At 51.6% G+C, this 13,242-nt stretch overlaps 1 protein-coding gene across 2 annotated transcripts in view; it reads left to right on the top strand.

The window, feature by feature from the left end:
• Nucleotides 1-12,518, top strand: part of LOC100706063 (semaphorin-6D) — a 93,291-nt gene extending 80,773 nt beyond the window's left edge. For both annotated transcript variants that reach the window (XM_019350472.2, XM_025902098.1), the window contains 3 exons: nucleotides 7,718-7,968; nucleotides 8,359-8,490; nucleotides 8,964-12,518. In XM_019350472.2, coding sequence (XP_019206017.2) covers nucleotides 7,718-7,968; nucleotides 8,359-8,490; nucleotides 8,964-10,247 — 1,667 coding nt within the window. In that variant the 3' untranslated portion in view covers nucleotides 10,248-12,518. The remainder of the gene's footprint in view (nucleotides 1-7,717; nucleotides 7,969-8,358; nucleotides 8,491-8,963) is intronic.
• Nucleotides 12,519-13,242: the final 724 nt, after the last annotated feature.

Genomic DNA, 13,242 nt, shown 5'->3' on the forward strand with positions numbered 1-13,242 from the left:
TGAGAAACCGGAAGCATGGCGAGCTGCAGACATGTCTGATGACAACGGTGTGGACGTCATCAGGGTAACGTAATGAGTGAGGGCAGCTTTAGACCTGAAAGTGTGACGGAGTGTAGAGGACACACACACACCACAAAGGAAATGGACTTGTGTGCCCTGACAAAGACGCCGTTAAATGCCACTAAAGGCTTGAGCGTACTAATTCTCAGTGCTGTCTGGATCATCACTCTGTCACCGTGGTTACTTTCACGTTGCTGTGGCAGCAGCTGCTGATGCCGAGCGTTGTGTCAGAGCGCACTCGGAGGTTTGTTTCCCGTAAGTCGAGCTGCTGAACGATGCATCAAATAGCAGCAGCTGAAAATCCAATCAAAACTGGAGCTCAAAGGAAGCTCTGAGCCCACAGCCTGACTCTGTGAACATGACCTTGTAGTACCATATCACCCTATTAGAGCACTTCACTCTCGCTCTGCAGGCCTACTTGTTGTCCCTAGAGTATTTAAAAGTAGAATGGGAGGCAGAGCCTTCAGTTTTCAGGCCCCTCTTCTGTGGAACCAGCTTCCAGTTTGGATTCAGGAGACAGATACTATCTCTACTTTCAAGATTAGGCTTCAAACTTTCCTTTTTGCTAAAGCATATAGTTAGGGCTGGACCAGGTGACCCTGAGTCCTCCCTGCTGCCGGGTGCTGTCAAGGACACTGCTGTTGTGATGCTTTAATAAAGTTGGATTGAACGGTCGCTGAGCAGCTCGGCTGCAGCTGCAGTTTCACAACAGAAACGATCCCAAATCCAGGAAGTTTACTGACGTCATAAAAACTGTTACTGAGATGTTTTCTCTCATTTTACAAGCCGAAGGTTCATATTCAGACCTTTAAATCCTGCGTGTGGCTCTGCGGCGTGTCAGCACCACAGAGGCCATGACAGGTCAGTCCATCACCATCATCATCATCGGGGCCTAATGCGGCGCTTTAATCACTCGCATGGACGGATCCAGAACATCGTCCAAAGAGAGCGCGTTTCTCCCCTCCGCAGAGCGACAGCAGAGCCGATCACAGGGACGCACAAGCTTTCTGGAGTAAAATAAAATGTGCGGCTTCTATTTGGGAAGCAGAAAGTTGGAGCCAGCAGCAGCTCGTCCACACGTACCTGAGAGCACCTGAGATCATTTACAGTCTGAACATAATCCTGAGGTCCAGCTGGAGCCGTGTGCCGGCGCCCTCTACAGGCCGCGCTGCTGTAGGCCGTGTCGTTTTCAGGTGTTGGTTAAACACGAAGAATCCTCCCAGTTTCACTTCCTCAGCAGGTACTACGGCATCATTGTTATTCACCACACACACTCACACTCACACACACACACACACACACACTCACACACCTGACACACTGTGTGTCAGGTGTGGATTATCTGACCTTTACAGTCAGCGGGTTTGTGTGTGTTTCAGTGGCAAAGCAAAAAAGTCAAACTTGACAAGGTCTCTCCTCTCTCCTCTTTCCTGTCTCCCCTTTCCTCTGCACTCTCTCTCCCTCTCTCTCCCCCCTTTAATCCATGTCTGTCATTGCTCGCTCTGTCTCTCCTTCATCGCCCTCCTCGCTGCTCCCTCCTCCTCCTCAGCCTCTGTCACTGGTGTCTGGCTCTGTGTGAATACCAATGGAGAACGAGTGGGCGAGAGAGCAGCAGAGGCAGAGAGAGAGCATGCTAATAGGGCAGAAGTTTCTGGAGCTTGACTCCCGCGTTTGGCTCGTCCGCCTCGGCCTTAAAGCCGCCGCTCATGGCGTCTGAGGAGGAGCGACAGATGTGCGAGGCGTCTGCACTGAAGCACAGTCAGCGATCAGAGTAGCAGAAGCTCGGCTGTTACAGAGGTCTAAAACGACATTTATCTGCCGTCGCCGCACATGAAGTCTGTGAGCTCCGGGGAAACGTGATGGCGTGATGACTCTGCAGCTGTGGGCGTTTGTTCTCGGCGTACGACACGGCATCGTGTCTCTGCGGTCGACTCGGAGGATCGAGGAGAAACTGGGGTGTGGTTAAATGTGTGGTCGCTTCTCGCCTCATCACCAGATGACTTCATGAAGCACGTCGATGGCACACACACCAGCTCCTCCAGAACTACACACTGAGCTGCGGCTCTGCGCTGACCTTTGTCCTCGGCGTGACCTCGTCCTGACCACAGAAACTCGACCTCAGGTAGTTTGAGACGTGAGAGGTTCTGGCTGGACTCTGGTGCCGTAGTTACTGCGAGTCTCTGTGAGTGTAGATGACGTGCACACGATGGTGAAAACTCGACTCCATCTGACATCTACTCTTATTGAGATGGCTGCGAGCGGTCACGCCCTGCAGCTTGGTGATCGTTAAACCTACTTCCTCTCCTTTGTTAGCTCACTTCCTTCCTGGAAGTCCACTTTCAGCCAATCAGCATTCTAGTTTTCACACATCCTCGGTGAGAGTGAGGACTGCAGGTTTGGGAGAGGAGCCATGAATCTGTCCCAGGCGTCTCACAGCCAGACACACAAACTGCTCCATCCCAACCACGAAGCACCAGAGGAGCGAAGGAGGGCTCCATGTAACCCGTCTGTGTTACGCCTGTCGTCGCGACGCCGTATAGATAGGAGGCAGCAGACGGCACTGGATCTCTGGGCTCCTCACTGTAAATCACTGCAACATGCAGAGAAACAGAACCATGAGCTGATAAATCAACACAGTGCACGTTAACTAAATACCGCAGCGACTTCTTTCACCTGCCGCTAGCGACCAGGCTAACTTAGCATGCTAGTGTTACAGCTGTATGAAAACTTCAGTTAGCAAACTCGGCCCTGTACAAGACTCACGCCCAGCGAGTCTGATATCACACGGGCCAAACGCAGCGGTTCAGTCATGTTCAGACTTACGGCCTCAGGAAACTTCCATTAGCTGAGAGCAGCGTGACAGGGACTCCGGCCACGCTGGAAGGAGCTGTGATCACACATCCACACGCCTACGTCATCACGCAGTGCACACACACACACACACACACACACACACACAGACTCAAAACACGTAGGCAGGAAAAAGGGTGTTTTGGTGAAATTCAAAAGCATTTAACACATAAGCTACAGCTACGTCCTCTGACCAGCACCCCACAGCAGTGGTGGCCTATGACACCACCTAACATCCACCTGTAACTCAGTCTTCAGCCCGTGTGACCTCACTGAGTCACATGATGACAGGGTGGGTCACTGACTCTTAGGACCTCCCCCTCTGGGGTGAGACAGCTGCAGTGCAGATGTTTCAGACGTGGAGGTACCGCTGCGTGTCAATGTCACGCGTCCCTAAAGCCAGACTTCCTCTCTTGGCGGCCGGTACGCCACAGCGATCCACCCCAGAGGGGGAGGTCCTCACTCTCAGGCCACAAGTCCGCCTGCTTCACATTTTTGTAAACGCACGTTTAGAAACCTGTTTTTGTGTCGCCGTGTGTCATTCGTGCAGTTAATCTTCCTCCTTACTGAAGCGTTTTTAATCATGGGTGCGATGGCTTCGTGCTGAATCTGCTTAGAATGGCTCATTTGTTGGATTGATTTCACTTGATTTTCTGGGACAGGAAGAACTTGTGTATTGATCTGAGCTGCAAAGAGGAGACAGAGGAGCGAGCAGAGGAGGAGAATGAGGAGAGAGATGGAGAGATGGAGGGAGGCATAAAGCCGTATGAGGCAGACAGATAAAAGGACGCAGAGAGAGAAATGCTGAAGTTTCAGAGTGAAAGAAAAGAGCAAACGGTGACAGAAGAAGCGAGAAGACTGCACCCAGAAGATTTCACCCGCCATGCCACAAAGTTGTTTTTCCAATCCAGGCTGACAGCAGAGAGGGAGGAACTTTGAAAGTGACGGAGCAGAGAGAGACAGAAACAAAGAGCGAGGGCAGAGAATGAAACATTTCTGTGTCGGGCTGTAATTAGCATAATATTTTTCTCTGTGCGTCTCCATCATCCTATTTATATCTGTCAGAGTGAAGGACGGAGATGAAAGAGTGCAAATAATGAACATGAAATCGTGGCTGTGAGACACAGGGGAGTGTGTGTGTGTGTGTGTGTGTGTGTGTGTGTGTGTGTGTGCGTGTTAATCCTGGCTGGACGTGTAATGACTGCTCGCTCTATTTCAACAGTATTTTGCATAAAAGACAAATTTGTTCCGCGGTGTCTCGTATCAAAGTGAAGCCTCGGAGGCCCCGGGGCGATGCTGGCTTTGAGGTTAGAGATGGTTGCCAGTTCGAGTCCCATGCCGGTGGGGAATGGGAGTAAACCCCTCCCCCCTGACGACCAGCAGTGCAGGGCGTGAAATTAGCTTTTTGTTTCTGGGGGTATTTTTGGCCCTTTGATCAGGTTTTCAGGGACGAGCAGCTCCTTCTGAGCGACTGAGACGAGCTATGAAATAATAAGAGGCAGCGAGCGGCGCCTTAAAGCAGCACGCCGCCTAAATGCGATGCACCGAGCTGCAGCAGGCGTCACTGAAAACCCTCACGTCCTGGTGATGAGGCGCTAAGGTGGGAGTCTATAGGCGGGACGCAGAAACATGCTAGCTTCCATGTTAGTTCCAGTGTAAATAAGTTTTTACTGCAGCTGCTGTCGGACGCTTACCTGCCGACGGCCAGGTAAACAGCTCAGTATCATAACACCTGTGCTGGTTTACAGCAATGACGCAGACCCACAGATATCAGCTGTTTGCTGTCAGCACTGATAACAGCTGATACATGAACATTAAGTGAGGTAGAGAATCCATGCTACGATTGTCCACTAGAGGGCGCTCTGCAGCTGACCTGTTGACGGCACACAAATCGAGTGCCGCCCATGGCGTGCAGCGACAGTTGAACATTGATCATTTTTCAGATGCTTGGTCAGGTGACTGTTTGTGTTTGGTGTGTCAGACGTTTACATCGCCAAACATCGGTGAGAGAAACAGCCGTCGTGCTCAGCCTCAGCCTGTCCTCACATGTCAAACTCCATCAGCGCTCTGGAGGGTTTCCCCCAAACGCTCCTGATACGTCCTTGAAATGAAAACGTTCCCTCCTGATCCTGCTACAAAAAGAGGTTTACCGCCACATTTCCATTCGCCCTCTAACATCTGCTTTATTGAAACAATCCATCAGCGCGTAATCAGGACGGCTTCGTTCGCTTCAGCAGAACAAATAAAGGCTGAAGTGGAAGCGTGTAAAATCATGCCTGAGCCTCGGAGACCTTTCCTTCCACCTGTCAGCAGCTGAAGGCATTCGGAGCGAGCACCGAGAGCGTCCGCGAGGTAAATCAACCTGTCAGTCAGCCCGTCTGCGGGCGCGCGGCGCTCTGAATGTGAAGCAGGATGGCGGTAATGAAACGCGCTGCTCGATCGGAAACGCAGGCCGAGGCAAACAAAAGTCACAGCTTTCATCTGTGGACGCGTTTAATCAGTCAGACCGCCGCTGAAAACGCTGTCACATGACTCACGCAAAACAGGAAGAACCAGTTCTGACATGACCTCACTTCCTCTGACTGCCACAAGACCTTTGACATTCACACTCGTGGAGTTGAGCTTTCCCTGTGATCGGTGCAGGCCGATGGTTCAACTCTGCTCAAACAGATTAAGTTTCAATAGTAGGAGTAGTCTGCAGGTACATTCAAAGGCAGTAATCAGATTACCAGGAGCAGGTGAACAGCAGCTCTCTCCACACTGACACCAGGTCATGAACGTGTCACAGTAAAGGTCAAAGCTGAGCCCGAGCTGCAGTTGTTTTAATTCATTACGATTACCCAGCGGGTCAAGCTTGTGGAACAGTGACCTCTGCTGGTGAGTGTGGTTACTGCAGTTTCATGAGTGCATGCTGAGACTTGCAGTCGTGGCCTAAAGTTTCAAGAATGACACAAATGTCTGTTTCCACAAAGTTTGCTGCCTCAGTGTTTTCACATCTTTGTGTCAGATGTTTCTGTGATGTTTTAAAGTATAATTAACAGCACTTCATAAGTTTGAAAGTTTATTGACAATTATATCACGTTTATGCAAAGAGTCAGTGTTTGCAGTGTTGGCCCTTCTGTTTCCAGATCTCTGTCAGTCTGTCAGTCAACTTCTGGGCCAAACCCTGACTGATGGTGATCCATTCTTACATAATCAACGCTCTGAGTTTGTCACAATTAGTTGGTTTTTGTTTGTCCACCTGCCTCTTGAGGATTGGCCACAAGTTCTCAATTGGATTAAGGTCTGGGGGGTTTCCTGGCCATGGATCCAAAATGTAAATGTTTTGTTTCCCGAGCCTCTTGGTTATCACTTTGGCCTTACGGCACAGCGCTCCATGATGCTGGAAAAGGCTGTGTGTTGTTCACCAAATTGTTCTTGGATGGTTGGATGAAGGTGCTGTGGGAGGATGTTTTGGTCCCATTCTTTATTCATGGCTGTGGTTTTTGGTAAAGTTGTGAGTGAGTGAACTACCGTGGATGAGAAGCAGCCCACACATGAATGTCTCAGGATCTTTACTGTTGGCATGAGACAGGACAGATGGTAGCGCCCACCTTTTCTTCTGCGGACCATCCTTTTTCCAGATGCCCCAAACATCGGAAAGAGAGCATGACTTTACCCCAGTCCTCAGCAGCCGCTGTACTTTATACAAACGATCAGTCTCACCCTGATGGGTTTTTGGAGAGAAGTGGAAGTTAATAAAAGTGACAGTTATGTGTATACATGTTTTATTTTACGAGTGCAGACAGCACGACACATACATCACAAACATGTGAGCAGAACCAGAAACATGTCATACTTCAAACACACGTGTGAGACAAACCTGTGCAGCACCGACCGAGTGTGTGTGTGTGTGTACCATGTTTACATATCTTTGTGGGGACCAACAGCCCTTATGGGGACAAAGTGATCGTCCCCATAAGTTGGAGACAGTTATGTTGTGGTTAGGCTTTTATATTTCATGGTTAGGGAAACAGCTAGGGAAGGGTAATTAGATGTCCCCACAAGGACATAAAAACACAACTGTGTGTTTGTGTGTGTGTGTGTGTGTGTGTGTGTGTGTGTGTGTGTGTGAGTGTGCGTGCGTGTGTGTGTGTGTTCGTGCGCGTGTGTGTGTGTGTGTGTGTGCGTGTGTGTGTGTGTTCGTGCGCACAGACTGATGAGTCAGTGTATCTGAGAGGCTTTGATGTGTGTGGACCCGATGAGGCGAGCGCTGCTGAACGGTGCGCTCTGTCTTTCATCTCTCCGTCCTCATCCCTCCATCCCTTTGTCCCCCACCCCACCCCCACCCCCTCCCTCACCTTCCTAACGTCCTTCCCTGCTCTTCCTCTCCTCCTCCATCATCCCGTTTCCTCACCTGTGAACAACCTCCTCCTCATTAAGTCCAATCCTCGTCTCTGTCTCTCACCCTCTCTCTCTGCCCCCCCTTCACCTTACTCTCACCTCTCCTCCATCTGTCCCCCCTCTCCCCCGTCAGCTCCCCTTCATCAAACTGTTTGCTCATTGAGCCAAAGCAGCCTTTAGGAACTTACTGCATGTGACACACACACACGCACACACAGACACAGACACACACACAGACACAGACACACACAGACAGACACACACACAGACACACACACAGACACACACACAGACACACACACACAGTGTTTGTGCTGGAGAAGCCAAGAAGACGTATTTTACTGGAGACCATGAACCTACACAGGTGTACAGGTGTGTTACACTCAGGTGGAAACATGCTGACTTCTCCTCCTGTGTCTTCCAGGCGTGCGGCGCCCTCCGGAGATGGACCAGCGTGCAGGTGCTAACGTGCACTACACGCTGCTTATCGCCTGCGTGCTGGTGGCCTTCTTCCTGGGCGCCATCTTGTCGGGTTTCCTGGTGTCATGCTACTGCGGCCGCAGCGCCGCCCACCGGGCCCGGAGGCTGGGGAAGGACCCAGAGGCGTCGCTGCCTCACGCCCTGTCGCTGCGATCCCTCGCCAAGCTCAACGGACTGCTGGACGGACAGCCCAAGGTGAGCGAGACGAGGAAACGGATTCATCAGAGCTCACCTGAGCATCGCAGCTGAAACACGTCTGCGAGCTGAGAGGCAGCGATGTTAATATTCACCCCCTCCTCCTCCTCCCCCGGGGTCAGACTTAATAAGCCTCACTTCAGTCTTTTATTCGCTCATTACTGTCGAGCGTTTCATTAGGAACTCCATCCTCTGTCCAAATGTCCCTGAGCAGGAAACTGAATCTCTGAGCTGACCTCTGACCCTCGGCTCAAATGTATATTTATACAAGTTCCTCATTGTTCTCTGTGGCTCCTCCCACTTAAGGGTCATCCTGTGCTTTAGAGATGAAACGGCAGGCAAAGATAACGACAGCTGATCGCAGCTTTTCTTCTTCTTCTCTTCCTCCAGGAGGACAAACTGGACGTGTCCACCCCGAAGATGTACAGTTCCTTCATCCCCAACGGCCGGGCCGAGCATCACCTCCACAGCCCCGTGCACCAGGGCCTCCCGCTGGGCGACCCCGAGCTCAGCCTGTCACAGGTAGGAAGCGAATCTGTCCAATCAGAGTTTGTCTGTGTGAGTGATGGAGGATGGAGGGGAGTGCAGGCACACACGCTGGACGTGTAATCGATCACATTTACACGCCGCAGCCATTTAATGCTAACATTAAAGATGTTACATGTGTTTTATTTTGAAATTTCAACCCTTGGAGCACGACGCTCCTGCTGCGGTCCGACTCACCGGAGACGTGTTTGCGTCTGCATAAAGTTTTCCACCAAGGTTGCATGCTGCACACATGTAGCTCATTGACACCCTGCTCTCAGACACTGATGTAACTCAGCTGAGTTTTACACATAAGTGCTTAAAGTTTTGTACACAGCGCCCTCTCCTGTCAGCACGGAGCGTGACGTGAGCGCTAAAGCTCACTCTGAGGTTTTCAGGTAGAACTTTTAATCTCGACGTTCACACTGACGACGCGCCACGGCCGTGTCTTACCTCTGGCCTCTGTTTAGTCTCTGTCACAGGGGGATGGCGAGCTCTCTGGCCTGCCCACGCCCGACTCCACCCCGGAGCTTCCCATCAAGAACATGAAGGCGCTGCGACACCATCAGTACGAGAAGAACCAGAACTGCAACAACGCCAGAGACAAACCCAGCTGCTCCGCCTCCAGTCTGGGATTCATGGCCGTCGTCGGGAACGCCTTAAACCAGCAGGCGTTTCCCTTCCCTCATCACCATGGCAACAGTGTAAGCAATGGGACGCCCCACGGGGCCGGCGCCTCTTCGACCTCTCTGCACCTCCCAGAGGAGAGAAAGATCTCCAATGATGAGCGGGCGGCGGCGGCAGTGGGAGGGGGAGGAGTCCCGCATCACCACCACTCCCAGCAGTCCCTCCCCCAGACGGTGGTGGACGTGTCGGCGCTGGACGAGCTGCTCAAACACATCCACGAGGTCAGCGCGTCAGGAACCGGCGGCATCAAGGTCCTCACCTCCACCTCCTCCTCCTCGCTGTTCCCCGGGTCGTCCGGCTCCACCGCAGGGCAACATCACAGCCACCATCACCACCACGCACAGACGCGCACACACCACTACAACCACGGCCATCACCATAGCAATCACCACAACAACAACAGCGGTCACCAGCAACAGAATGAGACGGCGTCCTACCACAGCACCTCCGCGCTGCCGAGTGACGGCCTCCCCAAACGCTTCGACCCTCCTCCTCAGAACACCACCTCCTCCTCATCTTCATCCTCCTCATCCTCAAACAACCCCACCTCCTCCACCTCCATCCCCTCATCCTCCTCCTCCTCTTCCTCCACTCCGCTCCAGCAGCAAGTGATTCCAGAACGACCTGGAGGAGGCGGCGGCGTCTCGGTGATGCGACACCACTCTCAGCGTCACTCCCTCATCAGGATGGGCAGCGGGAGTGGCGCCGTGCCCCGCCATCACAGCTTTAATCAGCGAGGGCCGCAGCACGCTCACTTCCTCGCCAGGATGAACACTAACAACAGCAGCAACAACAGCGACGGCCCCGCCCCCGCCGACAGCAAGCAGCCGTCGGTGGCCAGCGCCTGCCTCACACGGCAACACAGCTACAGCGAGGGCCGCACGCCCAGCGGGCCGCCGTTGTCCGGAGAACGGCGTCGCTCAAACCCCAGCTCCCTCCTAAACCGCTCTTCCTGCCAAACACAGCCACGTCACCGGGCGCAGAGGTGGGAAAGTACAACTACTGAGACCGCCGGGCGCCGCACCGACATGGCCGCTGCTGTCCACAGACGCCTGCCGGGCTGGTGAGAGAGGATGAGAGGAGAGCGCCGATGGGCTGGAGACACAAAAGAGACCGAGAGCTTTTTGTCCCCATCGCTCCTCGTTACCACCCTCAGCCGTGCTTGCTGCCCCGCCACTGAGAGGACGCCGTCCGTCGCCACTCAGCATCTCTGGCTCATTGAAAGGGGCGGGGCTCGAAACCAGCACGAACTACTAAACATTCCAAAGGCGGCTCGAGGTGGCCATAGAATTCCAGATTATTGCAGTTTTCTTCAGAGCACTTTGATGCGCCATCCCGTCGTCAGGCCCGGATTTCATTTGCCAGGATCGTCAGCAAACCGAACCCAGTGGAAAAAATTCCTCGGCCTGTCTGTGAATCTGGGCCGGAAAACTGAACCCCGCTGCAGGGGTGGCTCCCGTCCCCGTGGGGGGCGCAGACTTGTGTTTTCAGCAGCACTCTGAGGACAGACCACCTCGGTCTTTTATACCATATTGGTATCTACAGGTCGCCCAGCAGGTGTGATAACCGTCTCCACATCACTACAACGACCCTCTTGCATTAACGCCGGGACGCCTGCTGAGCGTCACACCGAACCCCCCGTGGGTCGTTTCAGGCCCTGCACTCGTCTGAAGGGGGCGTGTTTTCTCTTCACCAGCTGAGGACACACTGTGGAAACTTTAACAAAGTTTGCTCTTAAAATGGTGTTTCACCCAAATTACCGCCACACTCATGCTCCCACTGATCTCCCGGGGTGTCCGGGGTCCGGCCCCCACGAGGGCGGAGCAGAGGCAGACTTGTCATTGCAGCTATGCTCTGTGAGCCTCTAAGCTAATGCTAACTCGCTCTGCCCGAGGCTGGTGATGCGTTCAGGTACCTGTTAAACCTTTGAAATGTGTGCAGGCATGAAACAGCCCAGAGTCTGGGAGGGGGGGCGTGGCCTGTTGTCTGCCGTGGCGGAGACATTTCAGTCTGAATTCAGTCTCACTCTGCACCTTCATTAAAAACTACATTTCCCAGCAGGCAGTGGGAACGTGAGGATTCTGTTGGTGGTAATTTGAATGAAGGTTTGCTTTGCTTCGGTCTGTGGGAGGGTTTCCTCCCAGCTGAAGAACAGTGGATCAGCTGTTCCTGCTTTGTCTTTACCTCGGTGTTTGTTAGCGGTTCTGCCGGGTTCTGTTTCTGCCCCCGGGCTTAGGCAACATGTTGAGCCAACACAGGTGAGACTGCAGAGCGGTCCCTGCAGACCAGCGGGTGACGTGACGCCGGCTCTCCGTGTTGCCTCAGCGTGTGGCGTCTGATAGAAACGTCTGGATGCACTGCTTTCAGGTCTGTTAGCATCATTGTCCGCAGACGGATTCAGTTTCTGACTTTGGCGCTGAACACCTGAACACCTGCTTCATGTCACAAACCCTGAAGCTGCAGCTCTTTTAACTACACTGAGGCACAAACACTCGGAGCGTCACCAGTGAGCCGCACGGGCAGCGCCGCTAAACGAAGCAATAAATGTAAAAGAGATGATTCAGGACCTCTGCACCTGCTCGTTCAGACCATAAAACATGAAGAGTTTCAGATACAAACACCAGTAATCTCGTCACATGTCCGAAAACAGCTGGCGTCAACTTTCAGATCCAGTCATTCGAGCTTTGGCGTGGCGCTGCTACTGGTGTTATTACATTTATCTCATTTATACCTGAATAGTTTGAGGGTTTCTGGCTCGCCTGGCTGTTTAGGGACAGTTCTGGGGTACATCAGGCAGTCGTACTAACCAGCACAAGTTTGAGACGTAGGTTTGAATGCAGAACACGCCGCTGTGATGTGTAATCGTCTGAGCGAACTGACTGTCGCGTCCTGCAGCCGTGACTTCTCACCGCGGTCCACGGCGGAGGACGAGCTCTGCACCAACATGATGCAACATGCAGCCGATAGCGAGCCGCGGTGCGTGATGCGTTTGTTGAGGTTAAATAAGAGGCCAAAGCAGCGGCGCGATGGTTGCTGCTCACTGTAAAAGGATTCATGCCACAGCGTTTGAGGCGCTTACATCATCCTCTTTCATCTCGCCTGATTCAAACAGTTTGAAATACTGTAGTTACCACAGATTACAGCTGCTGTGGTCACTGAAGGAGGCTGCCGCAGGACTCGGAGGCTAAATTTACTGCCAGTCCCACCCTCTGCTCTCAGCAGGGGATTCTGCAGAAAAAGAAACGGCATTTAAAAACGAGCCGAAGAGGAAGGTTCGGGCGTTTGTGGCATCACTGCAGACGCACCTCTGTGAACACCGACCGTTAAAAACTGATTAATGGAAAACAAGGAGGGCTGCGTAAAAACACCAAAGTGTCACATTGAGCTTTTTGTATTTGAATTAAAATGAAAATGCTGCTTTAAGGTTTTGCTCAGAGTTCTGGTTCTTGTTTATGGGCTCAAAATGTGGTCATAAATATTTTGTACTTGTAAATCAGTTTTGTATGTGTAAAAAGAATTTGTGTGTGTGTAAAAAAGATTTGTATGTGTAAAAAAGATTTGTGTGTGTGTAAAAAAGATTTGTATGTGTAAAAAAGATTTGTGTGTGTGTAAAAAAGATTTGTATGTGTAAAAAAGATTTGTGTGTGTGTAAAAAAGATTTGTATGTGTAAAAAGAATTTGTGTGTGTGTAAAAAAGATTTGTATGTGTAAAAAGAATTTGTGCGTGCGTAAAAAAGATTTGTGTGTGTAAAAAAGATTTGTGTGTGTGTAAAAAAGATTTGTATGTGTAAAAAGAATTTGTGCGTGCGTAAAAAAGATTTGTATGTGTAAAAAAAGATTTGTGTGTGGACTTAGCCAAAAAAACACCTGCAAGTCACAAGTACGAATTTTGACCCTATTTTTCTTCCTGTCATCTGATTGGTCAATGTCATGTCAATCACAAATGTAACAATCCAATCAGAGAACAGATGGCTTTGGCTGTCGGAGGGGCACTTTTTTGAACTGCAGGTCCTTGAAGGGAATAAATGCCCTTTTACATGCCAACTCAGCGTTTTCCTTCAT

Source organism: Oreochromis niloticus, linkage group LG22 (assembly GCF_001858045.2).
Source record: "Oreochromis niloticus isolate F11D_XX linkage group LG22, O_niloticus_UMD_NMBU, whole genome shotgun sequence".
Taxonomy (NCBI): Eukaryota; Metazoa; Chordata; class Actinopteri; order Cichliformes; family Cichlidae; genus Oreochromis; species Oreochromis niloticus.